The sequence below is a fragment of the Bison bison genome, unplaced genomic scaffold, assembly GCF_000754665.1.
Source record: "Bison bison bison isolate TAMUID 2011002044 unplaced genomic scaffold, Bison_UMD1.0 scf7180017864232, whole genome shotgun sequence".
NCBI lineage: Eukaryota > Metazoa > Chordata > Mammalia > Artiodactyla > Bovidae > Bison > Bison bison.
This window is the reverse complement of record NW_011494804.1, coordinates 2,711,681-2,730,145: the sequence shown is the minus strand read 5'-3', so window position 1 is coordinate 2,730,145 and position 18,465 is coordinate 2,711,681. Positions and strand designations below refer to the sequence as shown.

The 18,465-nt window shown below is 41.0% G+C and overlaps 1 protein-coding gene across 3 annotated transcripts in view; it reads left to right on the top strand.

Annotated features, from left to right (window-relative positions):
• Positions 1 to 18,465, top strand: part of MTRF1 (mitochondrial translational release factor 1) — a 58,294-nt gene that overhangs the window by 12,917 nt on the left and 26,912 nt on the right. Inside the window, exons 1-6 of one of the 3 annotated variants that reach the window (XM_010846176.1) lie at positions 3,374 to 3,664; positions 6,022 to 6,118; positions 6,596 to 7,024; positions 12,293 to 12,384; positions 14,141 to 14,222; positions 16,084 to 16,191. In XM_010846176.1, coding sequence (XP_010844478.1) covers positions 6,604 to 7,024; positions 12,293 to 12,384; positions 14,141 to 14,222; positions 16,084 to 16,191 — 703 coding nt within the window. In that variant the 5' untranslated portion in view covers positions 3,374 to 3,664; positions 6,022 to 6,118; positions 6,596 to 6,603. Of the gene's footprint in view, positions 1 to 3,373; positions 3,665 to 6,021; positions 6,119 to 6,595; positions 7,025 to 12,292; positions 12,385 to 14,140; positions 14,223 to 16,083; positions 16,192 to 18,465 lie in introns of those variants that run through there. The other 2 variants (XM_010846175.1, XM_010846174.1) reach the window with 2 other exon arrangements.

Here is an 18,465-nt window from a genome sequence, read left to right as displayed (position 1 = left end):
TACGTGAACCATGAACTTCCAGATGTTCAAGCTGGTTTTAAAAAAGGCAGAGGAACCAGAGATCAAATTGCCCACATCCACTGGATCATGGAAAAAGCAAGAGAGTTCCAGAAAAACATCTATTTCTGCTATATTGACTATGCCAAAGCCTTTGACTATGTGGATCACAATAAACTGTGGAAAATTCTTCAAGAAAGGGAATACCAGACCACCTGACCAGCCTCTTGAGAAACCTATATGCAGGTCAGGAAACAACAGAATTGGACATGGAACAACAGAGTGGTTCCAAATAGAAAAAGGAGTGTGTCAAGGCTGTATATTGTCACCCTGCTTATTTAACTTATATGCAGAGTACATCATGAGAAATGCTGGGCTGGAGGAAGCACAAGCTGGAATCAAGATTGCCGGGAGAGATATCAATAACCTCAGATATGCAGATGACACCACCCTTATGGCAGAAAGTGAAGAGGAACTAAAAAGCCTCTTGATGAAAATGAAAGAGGAGAGTGAAAAAGTTGGCTTAAAGCTCAACATTCAGAAAACTGAGATCATGGCATCTGGTCCCATCACTTCATGGCAAATAGATGGGGAAACAGTGGCTGACTTTATTTTGGGGGGCTCCAAAATCATTGCAGATGGTGACTGCAGCCATGAAATTAAAAGATGCTTACTCCTTGGAAGGAAAGTTATGACCAACCTAGATAGCATCTTCAAAAGCAGAGACATTACTTTGCCAACAAAGGTTCGTCTAGTCAAGGCTATGGTTTTTCCAGTGGTCATGTATGGATGTGAGAGTTGGACTGTGAAGAAAGCTGAGCACTGAAGAATTGATGCTTTTGAACTGTGGTGTTGGAGAAGACTCTCGAGAGTCCCTTGGACTGCAAGGAGATCCAACCAGTCCATTCTACAGGAGATCAGTCCTGGGTGTTCTTTGGAAGGAATGATGCTAAAGCTGAAACTCCAATACTTTGGCCGCCTCATGCAAAGAGTTGACTCATTCGAAAAGACTCTGATGCTGGGAGGGACTGGGGGCAGGAGAAGGGGACGACAGAGGATGAAATGGCTGGATGGCATCACCAACTCGATGGACATGAGTCTGAGTAAACTCCGGGAGTTGGTGATGGACAGGGAGGCCTAGAGTGCTGCAATTCATGGGGTCGCAAAGAGTCAGACACGACTGAGCGACTGAACTGAACTGAAGTTATATATTTGCATTGTTGTTGTTGTTTAGTCACTAAGTCATGTCCAGCCCTTTGCACCCCCATGAAATGTGCACACCAGTCTTCCCTGTCCTTCACCATCTCCTGGAGTTCACTCAAATTCATGTCCTTTGAGTCAGTGATGCCATCCAACCATCTCATCTTCTGTTGTCCCCTTCTGCTCCTGCCCTCAATCTTTCCCATCAGCAAGGCCTTTTCCAGTGAGGTGGCTCACTGCATCAGGTAGCCAAAATATTGGAGCTTCAGCTTTAGCATCAGTCCTTCCAGTGAATATTCACGGTTGATTTCCTTCAGGATTGATTTGGTCTCCCTTCTGTCCAAGGGACTCTCAAGAATCTTCTCCAACACCACAGTTCAAAAGCATCAATTCTTTCAAGCTCAGCCTTCTTTATGATCCAACTCTCACATCTGTACATGACTGCTGGAGAAACCGTAGCTTTGACGATACAGACCTTTGTCAGCAGTGTTAGCTGTAATATATTGAATTTGGAAGGGATACAATTCAGTCCATAGTACTAAGGTTTATTTTTTAAGAAGAAAGCCTTATATATACTACTTAAGTTATATATTTGAATAATATATCAAAATAAAAAGTCAAAAGCTTTTGTTGAATAATTTAGGAGAATGATTTACGTGGTTTCTCTGGAATTTGTGGGGCTTCCTTGGTGGCTCAGCTGGTAAAGAATTTGCTTGCAGTGCAGGAGACCTGAGTTCGATCCCTGGGTTGGGAAGATCCCCTGGAGAAGCAAACAGCTAGCCACTCCAGTGTTCTTGCCTGGAGAAGTCCATGGGGTCGCAAAGAGTCAGACAGGATTGAGTGACTTTCAGTTTCTGGAATTTGTGAGGTCAAAGATTTTTGTCTTTTCTATTCATTGCTAAATTCTCATGTCTAGAACAGTGAGAAGCACATAACTAGCGCTCCGTATTTACTGAATGAATGACTGAATGCTTTCCTTTCTTTTTTTTCTGGAGGAGGGAGCTAGTATCAGAGCTTAAGAGCCATAGATTATTAAGACAGGTAAGCTTTTTCACTAGTTCTTTTCCTTGCACAAGTTACTAAAATTCTCTGTGCCATAGTTTTCTATTCTGCAAAATGGGTTATTTTAGGGTTGTTGTAAGGATTAAATTAATTAAAAGGCTTAAGCCATTTAGAATAGTATCCAATATGTAGTTGGTAGAAGTGGGTACCTTGATATAAGCAATAAATGCTAGATATTTATGTTTATGCCTAATTCCCCTTTTTATATTTATGTTCATAACCTAAGAAAATATCCTGTGAAGTCGGTAATATTGAATTCTTGTTGCCTCTGCTTTTCAGGAAGAAATACTGAGGCACAGAGTTCAAATGACTTGTAAATATGATCTGCAACATAAATAAGTATACTACTTGAATATTTAAAGTAAGGCAATATATTTGCATTTTGCTGGAATTGTTTATTATTTATGTTTTTTAATGCTTTACTTAATTGATGGTTTACAAACCTAAATTGAGCCCCCAAATTCTGTTTATGCGTATACAACAGATATAAAGTCACTAACTTGTGGCTATATATGATCTCCCATATTTTGGATCCTCCTTGTGACTTTTAGGGCTTCAGTGGTAAAGAATCTGCCTGCAATGTGGGAGACGAGGGCTCCACCAGGGTAGGGAAGACCTCCTGGAGGAGGAAATGGCAACCCACTCCAGTATTGTTGCCTGGAGAATCCCATGGACATGGGAGTCTGGAGGCCTATAGTCCATGGGGGTAACAAAGAGTGGAACACAACTCGCTATCTGAGCACTGCTATGAATTTTTTAAAGATATACATTTACAGTCTCAACTAGCCATTATGTATTTTCTCAGGCAAGGAAAGCTGAGAAGTACAGCTATTAATGTTCAGAATCCTGTAAACTTTCGAATCCTCATTTATAAAAAAAAAAATCAGGAATCCGTGCTCTAGTGGCTCCACAGGTAAGGAAATTTTTGTATATCAAGAGCTCTTAATCAGAACTGTAGAGAACTTCCCTTTTGAGCTTGCCTGAAACTGGGAAAACCGAAACTGCAGCTTCGGCCTAGGGGGTTGGGGGCGGGGCGCCTGTCCGACATAAACTACAACTCCCAGGACTCCCGGGCCAGCGCTCCCGGGAGTCATGGTTCATTCAACACCCGAGCCCGCGTTGCCCGTCCCCTCTCCCTCCCCTGGCAAGCCACACTTTGGGTTCTGACTCCAGATGAGCAAGCCCACGGCCGTCTCGGGGAACGTTTTCTTGTTGTACCGTTTTCTCTCTTGTTTCCTTTGATAGCTCATGTTGCGCACACTCAAGAACTCCTCTGCCGCAGAGGAGTGGCGACGCCCGAGGAGGCGGGGTCGGGCTCTAACCCAGACTGGGTGAACCCGGAGGTGAAAGGGATCCGGTGACCGATGGGCTGAAATGTAGTGGATCACAGAAGGTTCCGACTTCAGTAAGGAAACCTAGTGTCCTTAATTTTTTTTTAAGTACTCACAGTTCATGTCTCTTTTCTGATCTTAAAAGTCTATTTTCTTTCTCTAGCTTTTTTTCCCCCTGGTGCCTCCCTGTGGGATCATTCTTGATACCGAGTAACTCAGTGTAACTTACACGTGATACCCTCGTGCGGGCTTAGTGTCGCTTCTGATTTGCCGAGGCTGAGAGTTCCTAGAATTTCAGATTAATCTTGTTAACTGCATGTATGGGGGCGAGGGGCTGAGGGGTGAAGGAGAAGACTTGAAATTCTCAAGTATAGATAACCCTAGAGGGTGAAGGTCTTAGGGTTTACTTAACATTGAAGTTCATGACCTAGAGAGGTATTTTACTTGTTCAGCCGCTCAATGGTGTCCGACTCTTCACCAGGCTTCCCTGCCCTTCACTATCTCTGGGAGTTTGCCCAGACTCCTGTCCATTGAGTCGATGATGCCATCTAGCCCTTTCATCCTCTGTCCTACCCCTTCTACTAACTGTTCCTAAAAAGGAACTCTAGCTAGAAGTGTTTCAACAAAAATCTTTTTTGCCGTTTTTTTCTCTGTCCTTTTTCAAATGGACACACCTGTGATGGAGACTAGATGTTGCTACCCATCAGGGTTCTTGGCCTCCTTAATCACTAGAAAGTGTTCAGAGGCTAGTTGGGATATTGAAACAAGGCTTTATTGAGGCCCCTGCTACAGCAGGGGTGAGCCAGAACAAGTTTGCTTGCTTGCTCACTTGCTGGGGGTGGGGAGAGACAGGCGAGCTTGTTCGTGTCCAGGAGTCGGAAGGAGGGGTAGATTAGGTGGTTCGTCCCTCCCTTTGAGGGGTCATGCTGAGGACCATGCTTGTACTCCCAGCTCTTCAGGCTCTTGGGAGGTGGCAGGTGGGCTTTTTGGTCTCTTTGTATCTAGGTGTCCAGAATTTGCCCCAACTGCGCATGCACGCGGTTAAGTCCCTTGTAGTTTCTTTGTGTTGTGTTGCTCCTGGAGATGATTGTCCAGGGGCAAGCATGGTAGCCCTGCACCAACGGGGTCCCAGGTCCCAGCCCCCAGCCTGTCTCAATGTGAAGAGGAGTAGTAACTCCTGCTGGAGGACTAGCATTTGTGGCTACTGGACCCTGGTGCCCTCTTTAGAGTGTGATTAAGTTACATTTTGTTAGCAGAACCCTGCAAATTTTGAATATTTTAGATACCATTCTATTTCTTAGAAAATAATGATATCCAAGTTAGCTGACCTGCAATGATCAACTGAACTAATATATTAATACACCTAGCATAGTAGGAGAAGAAGGCAATGGCACCCCACTCCAGTACTCTTGCCTGGAAAATCCCATGGATGGAGGAGCCTGGTAGGCTGCAGTCCATGGGGTCGCTAGGAGTCAGACACGACTGAGCGACTTCACTTTGACTTTTCACTTTCATGCATTGGAGGAGGAAATGGCAACCCACTCCAGTGTTCTTGCCTGGAGAATCCCATGGACAGAGGAGCCTGGTGGGCTGCTGTCTGTGGGGTCGCACAGGGTCGGACACGACTGAAGCGACTTAGCAGCAGCAGCAGCAGCATAGTAGGAACACTGGAGATAATAAAGGTTGATTCTGATCAGTTTTGACCCTTACTTCAGATTTGAACCTCAGGATTGTAGGGGCAAAGTATTTTTCTTAGAACACTTTATCTTCTCCCTTTCTTATTCAGTAATCACAAATATGTACATTTGTTAGCTCTTTTGGTTATCTCTGTTAGAGGGAAGGAGAACGGATAGTTATTGGACACAGCCAAATTCACCTAACTTGAAATTTTTTAAGTAATTTTTTCCTTGATTGTAAAAATGCTATGTGCTGTATGTATAGGAAATTCAGAAAACACTAAAAAGTAGGGGAAAAAGAAAAAGTATCTATAATCTCACAACTAGAGACCATAGTATTAACATTTTGGTGTGTATTTTTATCTAGTTTTCTTTTTTCAAAATAAAAATTGCCCTCAATTATGAGGGGTTGCTGCTGCTGCTGCTACTGCTAAGTCGCTTCAGTCGTGTCCGATTCTGTGCAACCCCATAGACGGCAGCCCACCAGGCTCCTCTGCCCTTGGGATTCTCCAGGCAAGAATACTGGAGTGGGTTGCCATTTCCCTCTCCAATGCTTGAAAGTGAAAAGTGAGTAAATGTCCCCATAAATCCATGTATTCCATATGCTGTAGAAAATTTGAAAACCTAATTGATAATATATTGTTTTTGAGTCTGCTTTTTTCATTTAGTATAATTAGCTTCATTGTCTTTTTTTAAAAGCCAAATTTCTACATTTTTACTATTAATATGTAAAGTTTTTATCCTTTAAATCTCAGCTAAAAGGGAAGCATCTTTGAAGGGAGATTGCATAGTTGGGAATGAAAAACGCTGAGCTCTGAACAGGCAACTTGCATTCAACTCTGCCTGAAACAGGTAGAATGAATAATCATGATAAGTTACCTGACTTCTTGGGCATCTGGGTACCTAAAATTAAAGTATTAGACAAGGAAATAGTATTTCCTTCAAATTTAGAAATCTGTTAACATGTGAGACACCTAAGCTTGCATGGGTATTTTGTACTTGTGCTTATTCACACACTCAATTTTAGATTCTGGATCTGTTATAAGAAATAGGTGATGCAACCTATTCTATTGATATATTTATTCATTTTACTCTTACTCATTTGCCTTAGTTAATTATATATGGTGAGTGGGTGGAAAACAGTGCTGTCTTCATTTATTTTGTTTGATTCAGAGGTTCGAAGAATCGTTTTCCTTTGTGGGTTATTGAATTTGGGGACTGTGTGTGGAGCTGGCTGAGGCAGTGAACTGAGCTAGATTGCTTGAGGTTCCTCCCAGTTTTTCTCTCTGTGGAGTTGATATTTTTCAACTTGCGCTTATTTTGTTTCAGACACTGAAATGAATCGTCGTCACCTATTTGCTTGGCTTTTCAGACATCTGTCTCTTAATGGTCACCTCCAGTGTCATGTCCATCGCCATTCTCATCAGCTTACACAGATCCCTCTTGACACAAGGCTGTGGGTCTTTAAGCGAAACAGGAATCACATTGTCCATCGTCTGTTAAATAAGAATTGCTCCAGGAGATACTGTCATCAAGATACCAGCATGCTCTGGAAGCATAAAGCACTACAAAAATATATGGAGGACCTGAATAAGGAGTACCAAACACTTGATCATTGTTTGCATCATATCTCTGCCAGTGAAGGGGACCGGAGGTCCTTGACTCGACGGCATGCTGAGCTGGCCCCGCTTGCGGTCATTTACAAAGAAATTCAGGAGGCTGAACAAGCCATTGAAGAATTAGAATCAATGTGTAAAAGTAGGTAAAAGATGTGTGTGTGTACAAGTACAGGATTGATTCTCTAAGTTAAAGGTATATTGAACTCGAGCTCTTAAAAAACCGACGAGTAATAAGCCCTACAATTGGAAAGGACAGGACTCTGTACTGTAAGTCTGGGTGTCTGACAGCTTCTAAAGAGTAACTCCTACTATGAGACTGAGGTCCTCACAGTCCTTGCCAAGATGCTGTTAAGGTCTGGGAGACTGAATACTGACATTTTCAGAGCTTTAATTTATTGAATAGATCTTTGTTGAGCAGTGTCCTGGATGCTACATACCATGGACACAAAAATACAATTTCTACCCCATCAGAGGGCTCATGTAGTACGGGCATTGTTTCATCACCCTCGGAGGAAACCCTGCACCCTTTAGCCATCTCATCCCAATCCCGCCATCCCTACCAGCCTTACTTTCTGTCTCTACCCAGTTACTTATTTCAGGCATTTTATATAAATGGAATCATCCAATATGTTAGCTTCTTTCATAAGCTAAGATTGGCTTCTTTCACTTAGGATATGTTTAAGGTTCAATTTCATTGTAGCATGTTTCTGAGCTTCATTTCTTTTTATTGATGAATTATGTCCCATTGTATAGATATCTCACCTTTTATTTATATCCATTCATGAGTTGTTGGTTATTGAGTTGTTTCCACTTTTTGGTAATTATGAGCAATGCTGTTACGAATACTTGTGTACGGTAAGTTTTTGTGTGGACATATATTGCCGTATGGTAACTCCATGTTTAATCTTTTGAGGAGCTGCCTGACAGGTTTTCCTAAGAGGCTGCACCATTTTACATTCCATCTCCCATGTATGAGAGTTCTGGTTTCTCCACATCCTCTCCAACCTTTGTGATCCACCTTTGTGATTCTAGCCATCCTAGTGTGTGAAATGTGATTTTGACTTTCATTTCTCTGATGAATGTGCCTATTGTATGTCACCTTTGGATAAATGACTGTTTAAATCCTTTGCCCGTTTTTTAAATTGAGTTGTCTTTTTTATTATTGAGTTGTACGAGTTCTTTATGTTACAGATACAAGTTCCGTATCAGAAATATTATTTGCAAAATTTTTCTTCCATTTTGTGGGTTGTCCCTTGAAGCACCACCATTTTTAATTTTGATGAGGTTTATCTTTTTTTTTCCTCTTGTTTGTGTTTTGGTGCCATATCTAAGAAACCCACAGTCACGAAGATTCAGATATGTGTTTTATTCCAAGAGTTTTATATTTTTAGCCCTTATATTTAGGTCATTGATCTATTTGAGTTAATTTTACATACATAATGTGAGAGGTGTTAATTTTCAATTTTAGTATCTCTTATTATTGTCTTAACATTTTTCTTTTATAAACAGTTTCCAGAATATATAGAAGTTGAGAAACAAGTATAATGGATTAACCTGGGATTTAACACTTACTTTGCTATTAGCTTTTAGTTTAATTTATAAGCTTTATTCAGTGTATCATCCTGTGTATCATCTGTGTATCAAGCTTTATTCTGCGTATCATCATTTTTTATGTATTTGTTGTATTGTTGGCTGCACTGGGTGTTTCTTGCCGTGTGCAGTCTTTCTCTAGTTCCGGGACTACTCTCTAGTTGCGGTGCGCGGGCTTCTCATTGCAGTGGCTTCTCTTTTTGTGGAGCACAAGCCCTAGGGCTTGCGGGCTTCAGTGGCTGTGCACAAGCTTAGTTGCCCCGCAGCGTGTGGGATCTTCCCAGACCAGGGATTAACCCGTGCCCCCTGAATTGCAAGGTGGATTCTTAACCACTGGACCACCAGGGAAGCCCTTCTCACCTCTTTTAATGAGTATTATTTTTCACTCTTTTGCATAATTTCTCTCAAATTTGTAATTATTTGGGAAAGTTGCTTGCACATATTATACATGTTAGTCACTCAGTTGTGTGGGACTCTTTGCAACCCCATGGACTGTAGCCCACCAGGCTCCTCTGTCCATGGAATTTTCCAGGCAAGAATACTGGAGTGGGTTGCCATTCCCTCTCCAGGGAATCTTCCCAACTCAGGGATCGAACCCTATTGCGCATAATAGAAGCTTACTAAATGTTTTCCAATTAAACTGACACAAACTGTCAGCCATGTTTGTATCATGCAATATTAGTAGATTCAATTAGTAGATTGCTTCTAAAGTTTCTACTACAATTCTGCTATTTTATAATAATAGTGATAATAGCTACATTTACTAAGTCTTATTATGTGCCAGGCACTAAGCTAAGTATTTTGCAAATATTAATCTCATTTGAATGCTCACAATGACCTTATGAGGTAGGAATTTTTATTAATATTCCCACTTTATAGATGAAACCGAGAGGTTAAAGTGCCAAAGGTCACTTACCTGGTCCAGAGAGGAGCAGGGATTTGAACCCAATCGATGAGATTGCACAGCTGCTACTCTTATTCACTGCCCAAGGATTTGAAGTCCAATATACAGTCTACCTCTGTAATATATCTTGCATGAGTCTTCTATCCTTTCCACTACTTTATATCTTCGTTATAGCTCATCAAAGATGTTTACAATAAATTCCTAACTTGTAGTCTCATCTCCAAGCTTTTCCAGCCTAGTGAGTGAGTGCTCAGTCATGTCCAACTCTTAGTGACCCCATGGACTATGCAGTCCATGGAATTCTCCAGGCCAGAATAGTGGAGTGGGTAGCCTTTTCCTTCTCCAGGGGATCTTCCCAACCCAGGGATTGAACCCAGGTCTCCCACATTGAAGGCAGATTCTTTACCAGCTGAGCTACAAGGGAAGCCCAAGAATGGGTAGCCTATCCCTTCTCCAGCGGATCTGCCTGATCCAGGAATCAAACTGGGGTCTCCTGCATCGCAGGCGGATTCTTTCCCAACTGAGCTATGAGAGGTTCCCAGCTTAAGTATAGCCTTAACTATACTACTTTCCTACTGTGAATTTTCAGTAAATCCCATTGCCTATAAATATAGATTGTTTGGCTTGGCATTTAAGAGTCCCTGCAGAGTGACCCCCACCTCTCTGTGTAGTCTTGTTTCCCTTTGCATGTTCTATCTTCCAACCAAAATAGACCAATTTGCCATTTCCTGAATATACTCAGACCATCCCATGTCTTTGCTCATGTTCTTAACCCACCAATTTCATCTTCTTGAAATTCAGTCCTCTTACAAAGTATGGCTTGAATATCATACTCTGGCTTCACTCCCCTCTGTAAAACAAGTATGATTACCTTTCTCTGTTTTGTATTCTAATCTCTTATGTAAATGTTTTAACTTCAGTCCCTTTCCCTGAGCCTCAAGTACAGGGCCTGTGTCTTATTTTTATTTCCTGCAGCACCAGTCACAGGGTATAATAGACTCTTGACTCTGTTGACATTGAATTGAATCTGGTGAAATTGAATTAGGTTGGATTTTACAGTTCAGCAAGGAATGATTGCAAATCAGCAGGTGTTTCTGGTATACCTTTGACCCAGCCAACACATTGAGGTGTTTGACTCAGCCGACACATGACTCAACACATTGAGTCATGGCAGCCTGGCTGCCGTCTGAGGCTTACGTGCACAAGGCGAGGCCAGCAGTGATAGTACAGTTCTGCAGCAGGCCATTTATAGTTAGAAATTGAGGTCAGGGGCTTCCCTGGTGCGCCAGGGGTTGAGACGTCACCCTCCAGTGCAGGCAGTGCGGGTTTGACCCTTGGTCAGGGAGCTAAGATCACACACACACACACAAGGAAGAGATTCGCACCTTATTTGGGAATCTTCCTTAAGGGTCAAAGTCTGGGTTAGACTACCCTTAGGCCTCAGTGGCACTGCTTTTACTACCTATTGTAACAAGGTGAATGTGTCCATCTTTGCCAGCAGACTGAGCCCCTTGAGGCCTGAACCATGTTTTATTCATCCTTGGGTCCCCAGCAACTAGAGCCAGCGTTAAATGTTGAAAAACGGAATGAGGCATAGAATTCCACCAGATCCCAATGACTTCCATGGCTAGAGAAGGATTTTAAAGAGCCTTCTCTCTTTTATGAGTCTTCATTTCTAATTTTTTAATTATTTAGTATCAAAAATGTCTACCTCATTTAGCACACATCACCACTGACAAATGGAGTCTCTAGGCATCTAAAGCAATGGGGTCAAAGGTTACAGGATTCACCCTGTTCGGCCACTATCTCATTGACAGCTTGTTTTGTGAGAGTTCCAGGATTTAATTTTCAGCTTTGAAATGTGAAAAGAACCACTCTTTCCATAAAGCAGAGGTTGCCAAGATATGTGGGTTTTTGACCCATGTGGTGTTTTAAAAAAATGTTTACTAAGGATGAGCATTTTTAAGAGCGCTCAAAATTTATGGAGGTTCTAGCCATGCTAGATTACTCAGTGTGCTAACCAATGACTGCCACCTTTAGACAAGTAGTCACCCCAGTTTACTCTAAAACTTAGCTTATTTGGGTCAGGAAGATGTCATCACTGATTTTTATATTTACTTATAGACATTCATATCACCAGCTCTTTGGAGCAAGATTATACTTATTTTCACACAAGTTTTTTGGACATACTTAGCATAAGGCAATGGCACCCCACTCCAGTACTCTTGCCTGGAAAATCCCATGGACAGAGGAGCCTGGTAGGCTGCAGTCCATGGGGTCTCTAGGAGTTGGACACGACTGAGCGACTTCACTTTCACTTTTCACTTTCATGCATTGGAGAAGGAAATGGCAACCCACTCCAGTGTTCTTGCCTTGAGAATCTCAGGAACGGGGGAGCCTGGTGGGCTTCCATCTATGGGGTTGCACAGAGTTGGACACGACTGAAGCGACTTAGCAGCAGTAGCAGTAGCATATACTTTGGAGAAGGAAATGGCACCCCACTCCAGTACTCTTGCCTGGAAACTCCCGTGGACGGAGGAGCCTGGTAGGCTGCAGTCCATGGGGTTGCTAAGGGTCGGACATGACTGAGCGACTTCACTTTCACTTTTCACTTTCAGGCATTGGAGAAGGAAATGACAACCCACTCCAGTGTTCTTGCCTGGAGGATTCCAGGAACAGGGGAGCCTGGTGGACTGCCGTCTATGGGGTCGCACAGAATTGGACATGACTGAAGTGACTTAGCAGCAGCAGCAGCAAATACTTAATTGATATTCTCTAACTATTGTTGTAATAGTTCTTTTTTATAATCCCTTGCCTTCACAACATAAAATTTAGTAGATTGAGGTTAGGTAGCTATTTAAGAGTTTCTTGGTGAGTATTTAAACATTTTTACTATTATTTGATGGTTTGTAGGTCTAAATAAACAAGATGAAAAACAGCTACAAGAACTTGCATTGGAAGAGAGGCAAACCATTGCTCAGAAAATCAACATGTTATACCATGAGGTATGTTTTAAGAGGTAAACTAAACCTAATACCGTGAATATAAAGGAATACTGTTCTTGCTCAATTATGTTTTGGTGCTTAAAGTACTTTCTGAACACCACTTTTATTAAGTTTTCTCTTAGAATGATTGATAATGTTGGGTTTAGTGCTGTAATTTACGACAGAATGAGAGTGAGGTGAAGAGATTGTGATGGCAAAGAAAAGAACAAGCCCCCTACCTCCAGACAAAAGTATTCCTAAGCTGAGTCTACTTCAACAAGGGGAGGAGTCCAGGGTTTTTAAGTCTTAGAAAAAGGGAGCAGCTCATGCTGCTTAGGTTAAATATGGAATGAATCCAAGACTGTAGAGACAATGGGTTAATGTAAGTCTTTAGCCCCTTCTAGCTCAGCGGATGGATTGTCTAAAAGAAAAGGAAGATCCAGCACTGCGTCTTACGTTCCCCTTTGCCATGTCTGCCGTCCCCCTACCTTCAGTCTTCCCTACTCTGGGAACCCAGAAGATGGGCTTTTGTTTTTAATTGAAGTACGGTTGATTTACAATGTTGTGTTCGTTTCAGGTGTACAGTACAGTTATTCTGTTACGTATACACAGACACACATATCTTCTTTCTCAGCTTCTTTTTCATTATAGGTTATTACAAAATTCTCAGTATAATTCCCTGTTCTATACAGTAGGTCCTTGTTTATTTTATATATAGCAGTATATATTTGTATATGTTAATCCCAAACTCTTAATATATCCCTCCCCCTTTTCCCTTTGATGACCCTGTTTGTTTTCTATGTCTGTGCATCTATTTCTATTTTGTAAAAAAGTTCATTTGTATCCTTTTTTTTTTTTTTTTAAGATTCCACAGATAAGCAACAGTGTATGATATTTGTCTTTCTCTGTCTGGCTTACTTCACTTAGTATGATAATAATCTCCAGAGGGGCTTTTTGAGGGGTTGAGGAGGATGTGGTGGAGGTATCAATATTTTTTATCCCTGATATAAACAGCTAGTCAAAAACAGAAGTCAGACGTCTGACTCCTAGTCTAATATTCTCTCCATCAAGCCATATCATTTCTAGCAGAGATGGGCTGTTTCAAAAACTGTCAGTAGGAAGAGTCCATGATACATGGGTAATTTCAGTTTGATTTGAAAGACCTTTTAGTAATAATAAAAAGAAAACCGCTTCCATTTTCTTCCTAAGAGGGAAATTGGTTACTTTCTTTATCAGAAAGTCCCTCTTTTTCTTATTACACTGAGAAAATATTTGAGCCTTATCTTGGGAGTCCTCAATCTACTCTTTAAACAGCAACTCTGCTGAGAAGACAGGGCATGGCCTGGCACTGGCATTTATTGCGGGAGAGAACATGTAATTGTATATAAAAAGTCCTCATTTTCTCCAAATGAAGACTTTGAAAGCTTTCTTTCATTACATGAAAGAAGCTACTGTTCAGGACTACTAGAAGCAGAATCTGAAGAAAACTGAGTGGAACACTGGACTTTGATCTGAACTTCTGCATTTTAGAAAATTGAGATAATCTGATAGCATTGTAGAAACTATCCCAACAAGTAACTTCATTGTTTGACATAAACTGATTGCTTATCTTAGGCCTAATTAGGTCTGCTTATTAAAGCCAGACCTCTTTTGGGATGATCTATGATTTTATTAATTACTGATTTTATTAATATTTGCGAATCTCTTGTCTAAGTTCAAGTAATAACAGCATACCTGGAAACTATACACACTAATACTGATTTTTCCCCCTTTTCAGCTTTTCCAGAGTCTACTGCCAAAGGAGAAATATGACAAAAATGATGTTATTTTAGAAGTGACATCTGGAAGAACGACTGGAGGTCAATAAAATAATTTTTTTTTTTTTTGCAAGCTCACCAAGAGAGTGATTTATTTGGTGACAGAAACTAGTGAGTCACTGAAGAGTCTCCTGGGACTGATGTCAGAGTGAAAGATGAACATGACAAATGGGTTCTAGCTCCAGTGATTCTAGAAAGCTAGCAGCATCTCAGAAAGGAAGCAGCGGGTTATGAGTCAGAAGACAACGTCCCAGATGGGCAGCACTCAGTTTCCACTCCTGTGGAAACATCGATACCTGGTAGTTTGTGGCTAAATGACACAATAGATGTATTATACATACTGCTGCTGCTGCTGCTAAGTCGCTTTAGTCGTGTCTGACTCTGTGCGACCCCATAGACGGCGGCCCACCAGGCTCCCCCATCCCTGGGATTCTCCAGGCAAGAACACTGGAGTGGGTTGCCATTTCCTTCTCCAATAAAATAATTTTATTGTAAATGATCTTAAAAAATACTTGAAGGTTACCTTGATTTGACACACTATAACTTTAAAAGTTTGTTAAATGTGTTTCCCTTTGGAAGCAGTTACTTCTCAACTCCTAAGAGGCCTTGTATCAATACTTAAGGAGGACTTTCCTAAAATTTCCTGGAATTTCTTCTCCTAGAAAAAGCAGAAAAATTTTTTTTTTATTGAAGTATAGTTGATTTATAGTGTTGTCTTAGTTTCTAGCATACAGTGATTCAGTTACACCTATATATATATTCTTTTTCATATTTTTTTTAATTTGGTTTATTACAGGATATTGAATATATTCAATTCTAGTGTGCTATACAGTAGAACATTGTTGTTGATCTATTATGTATATAGTATTATATATCTGCTAATCCCAGACTCCTCATTTATCCCTCCTCATTCCCTATCCTGGAGAAGGCAATGGCAACCCAGTCCAGGACTCTTGCCTGGAAAATCCCATGGACATAGGAGCCTGGTAGGCTGCAGTCCATGGAGTCGTGAAGAGTCGGACATGACTGAGCTACTTTACTTTCACTTTTCACTTCCATGCATTGGAGAAGGCAATGGCAACCCACTCCAGTACTCTTGCCTGGAAAATCCCATGGGCTGCCGTCTATGCACTCGCACAGAATCGGACACAACTGAAGCAGCTTAGCAGCAGCAGCAGCAGCAGCAGCATCCCTTATCCCCTTTGGTAAACATAAATTTGATGTCTGTATCGGTAAGTCTGTTTCTGTTTCATAAATAAGTTCATTTGAGTCATAGTTTAGATTCCACATAGAAGTGATATCATCTGATATTTGTCTTTCTTCCTTTTCTGACTCACTTCATTTTGTGAGATAATCTCCAGGTCCATCCATATTGCCGCGCAGATGGCGTTACTTTGTTCTTTTCCAAGGCTGAGTAGTGTTCCATTGCACATGGATGCCAGACCTTCTTAACCCATTCATCTCTCAGTGGACATTTAGGTTGTTTCCATGTCTTGGCTATTGTAAATAATGCTGCAGTGAACACTGAGGTGCATGTGTCTTTTTGTATTAGAGTTTTCTCCAGATATATGCCCAGGAGTAGGATTGCTGAGTCATACGGCAACTCTATTTTTAGTTTTTTAGGGAACCTCCATACTGTTTTCCATAGTGACTCTACCAGTTTACATTCCCACCAACAATGCTGGAGGGTTCCTTTCTCCCCACACCTTCTCCAGAGTTTGTTATTCATAGATTTTTAATGGTGGCCATTCTGAGCAGTGTGAATTGATACCTCCTTTGTAGTTTTGATTTGCGTTTCTCTAATAATTAGTGATGTTGAACATCTTTTCATGTGCCTACTGTCCATCTGTATGTCTTCTTTGGAAAATGTATAGTGACTGAATATTTTTTTATTTTCTTTTAGGTGATATCTGCCAACAATTTACCCGAGAAATATTTGATATGTACCAGAATTATTCAAGCTACAAACACTGGAGATTTGAACTTCTGAATTATACACCAGCTGATTATGGTAAGTGTGTTTGAGGATTTTGTCCATAGACGATGCTGAAAATTATTTTTTCTCTGCTTTTGATTAGAACCATGTTGTCCTGTTTTTTAAAACATATGGTCTGTATCTACTAAATATTGTGACATGGACTCATGAATTACAGTGGCTTACTATAGTAGAATTCTTGCTATAGAAGAAGAGAATGGGAGAAAGAGAAGCATCCTCTCAGGAAGGAATATATGAATTAGCAAAACTTTTCCTGTGGAGGGTTGATAAATGCCTTGCCTGGGAAATCATTGTTCTGTTATACAAAGCCAAGATGTATTAAACTTTTTACTCTAAAGTACTTATAATGTGTTAGATGTTTATGGGAATGCAGAAAAAGTTAGTCATTTATCTTTAGTTTCAAGATGCTCCCACTCAAGCTGGACTGATAAAAACTTAGACAACATAAACAATAAGAAACTAGTGCAAGTCTTTAAAGTTTTAAATACTCAGAGTATGTTAAATTAGAACAGCTGATAATTCTGTTTTGTTCCATTCTTTTAATTCATCTGGAAGTTTTTTAATCTGCTTGGTTGCACAGAGATACACCATGGTAGACAGAGGGCCCATGAGTAATAAGTCACAAATGATCAAAGTGGGGAAAGAAGGTTCACATAAGTGACACAATCCAGGGAAATGAACACCAGTGGCGAGCATAGGAAGTGTGTGCTCAGGACAGGTTTGAAGTACAGCCAGTGGTCAGGAAAGAGGAAGACCAGGAGAGCAGAGGGAAGGAGTAGTCTGAGCAACGGCATGATGGTGGGGAACATCTTGCAGTGTGTGTAGAAGTGGGGAAGCCAGTTAATCGGGATATTTGTGATGAGAAGTGAGAGGAAATAGGTTTGAAAGAGTAGATTTTCAGCAGACAAGAAAGCTGAACAAGCCTTGATTATTAGGGAGCTATTGAACACTTTATTAATAAGAATATCATTTGATAAATATATATTGTAAGAAGATTATTTTTTTCTTTTTTATTGAAGTATAGTTGGTTTATAATATTTTTTCAATTTTTGATATATATCACAGTGATTCATACACACACACACACATATAATTCTCTGTGCTATACCATAGGTCCTTGTTGGTCTTCTGTTTTATGTCCACAAAGTGAAAGTCACTCAGATGTGTCCGACTCTTTGCGACCTCATGGACTATACAGACCATGGAATTCTCCAGGCCAGAATACTGGGGTGGGTAGCCTTTCCCTTCTCCAGAGGGTCTTCCCAACCCAGGGGTCAAACCCAGGTTTCCTGCATTGCAGGCAGATTCTTTACCAGCTGAGCTACAAGAGAAGCCCATTTTATGTATAGTAATGGCACCCACTCCAGTTCTCTTGCCTGGAAAATCCCATGGATGGAGGAGCCTGGTAGGCTGCAGTCCATGGGGCTGCTAAGAGTTGGGCACGACTGAGCGACTTCACTTTCACTTTTCACTTTCATGCATTGGAGAAGGAAATGGCAACCCACTCCAGTATTCTTGCCTGGAGAATCCCAGGGACAGAGGAGCCTAGTGGGCTGTTGTCTTGGGGTAGCACAGAGTCAGATACGACTGAACGGGCTTAGCAGCAGTGTATGTATGTTAATCCAAATCTTCTAAATCTCTTCCTCTCTTTCCCCTTTGGTAACCAAAAATTAGTTTTAAGATTATTTTGACAACAGTGTGAAAGATGGATTGAAGAGGCTAGATTTAAGGCAGGTGGCTGAGAGGTTATTAGAGTAACCAGGTGTGCCTAAGAGTTAGAATTGGGAGTAGACATATGAGAGACCTTCAGAGGAAGAATGGGCAAAATTTGGTAACTGATGAGAGAAGCTATTGCTTGCCAACTGTGTCTGGCATGCAGTGTGGGTCATTTGATCCTTAAAACCCTGTGAGATGGGTATTGTTAATCCTATTTCACAGATGAAAATCTAGGCTCAGAGAGTAAGTAACTAATCCAAGATCACACAATGAGGAATGGCAGTCCTGGGGTTAGATTTAAGTCGACACTACATCCCATTAGTTTATTCTGACACAAAGGAAATGAGCCACAGGGACTTAATCTTTCTAGCTGAGACGATTGCAATATTCATTCATTCCAAATGAAATAGAAATTGGAAGGCAGACTTCACTTGGGAAGAACAGTGAAAGTGGTTTTTGCATGATTGTGTGTTGTTATAGTGAACATCCCTTTAGAAATATCCAGTAAGTGCTGAAGTTGTGTAATCAGAGCTTTGGTGAGACAATAGAGTTGAGGAGAGATATTTAATAGCT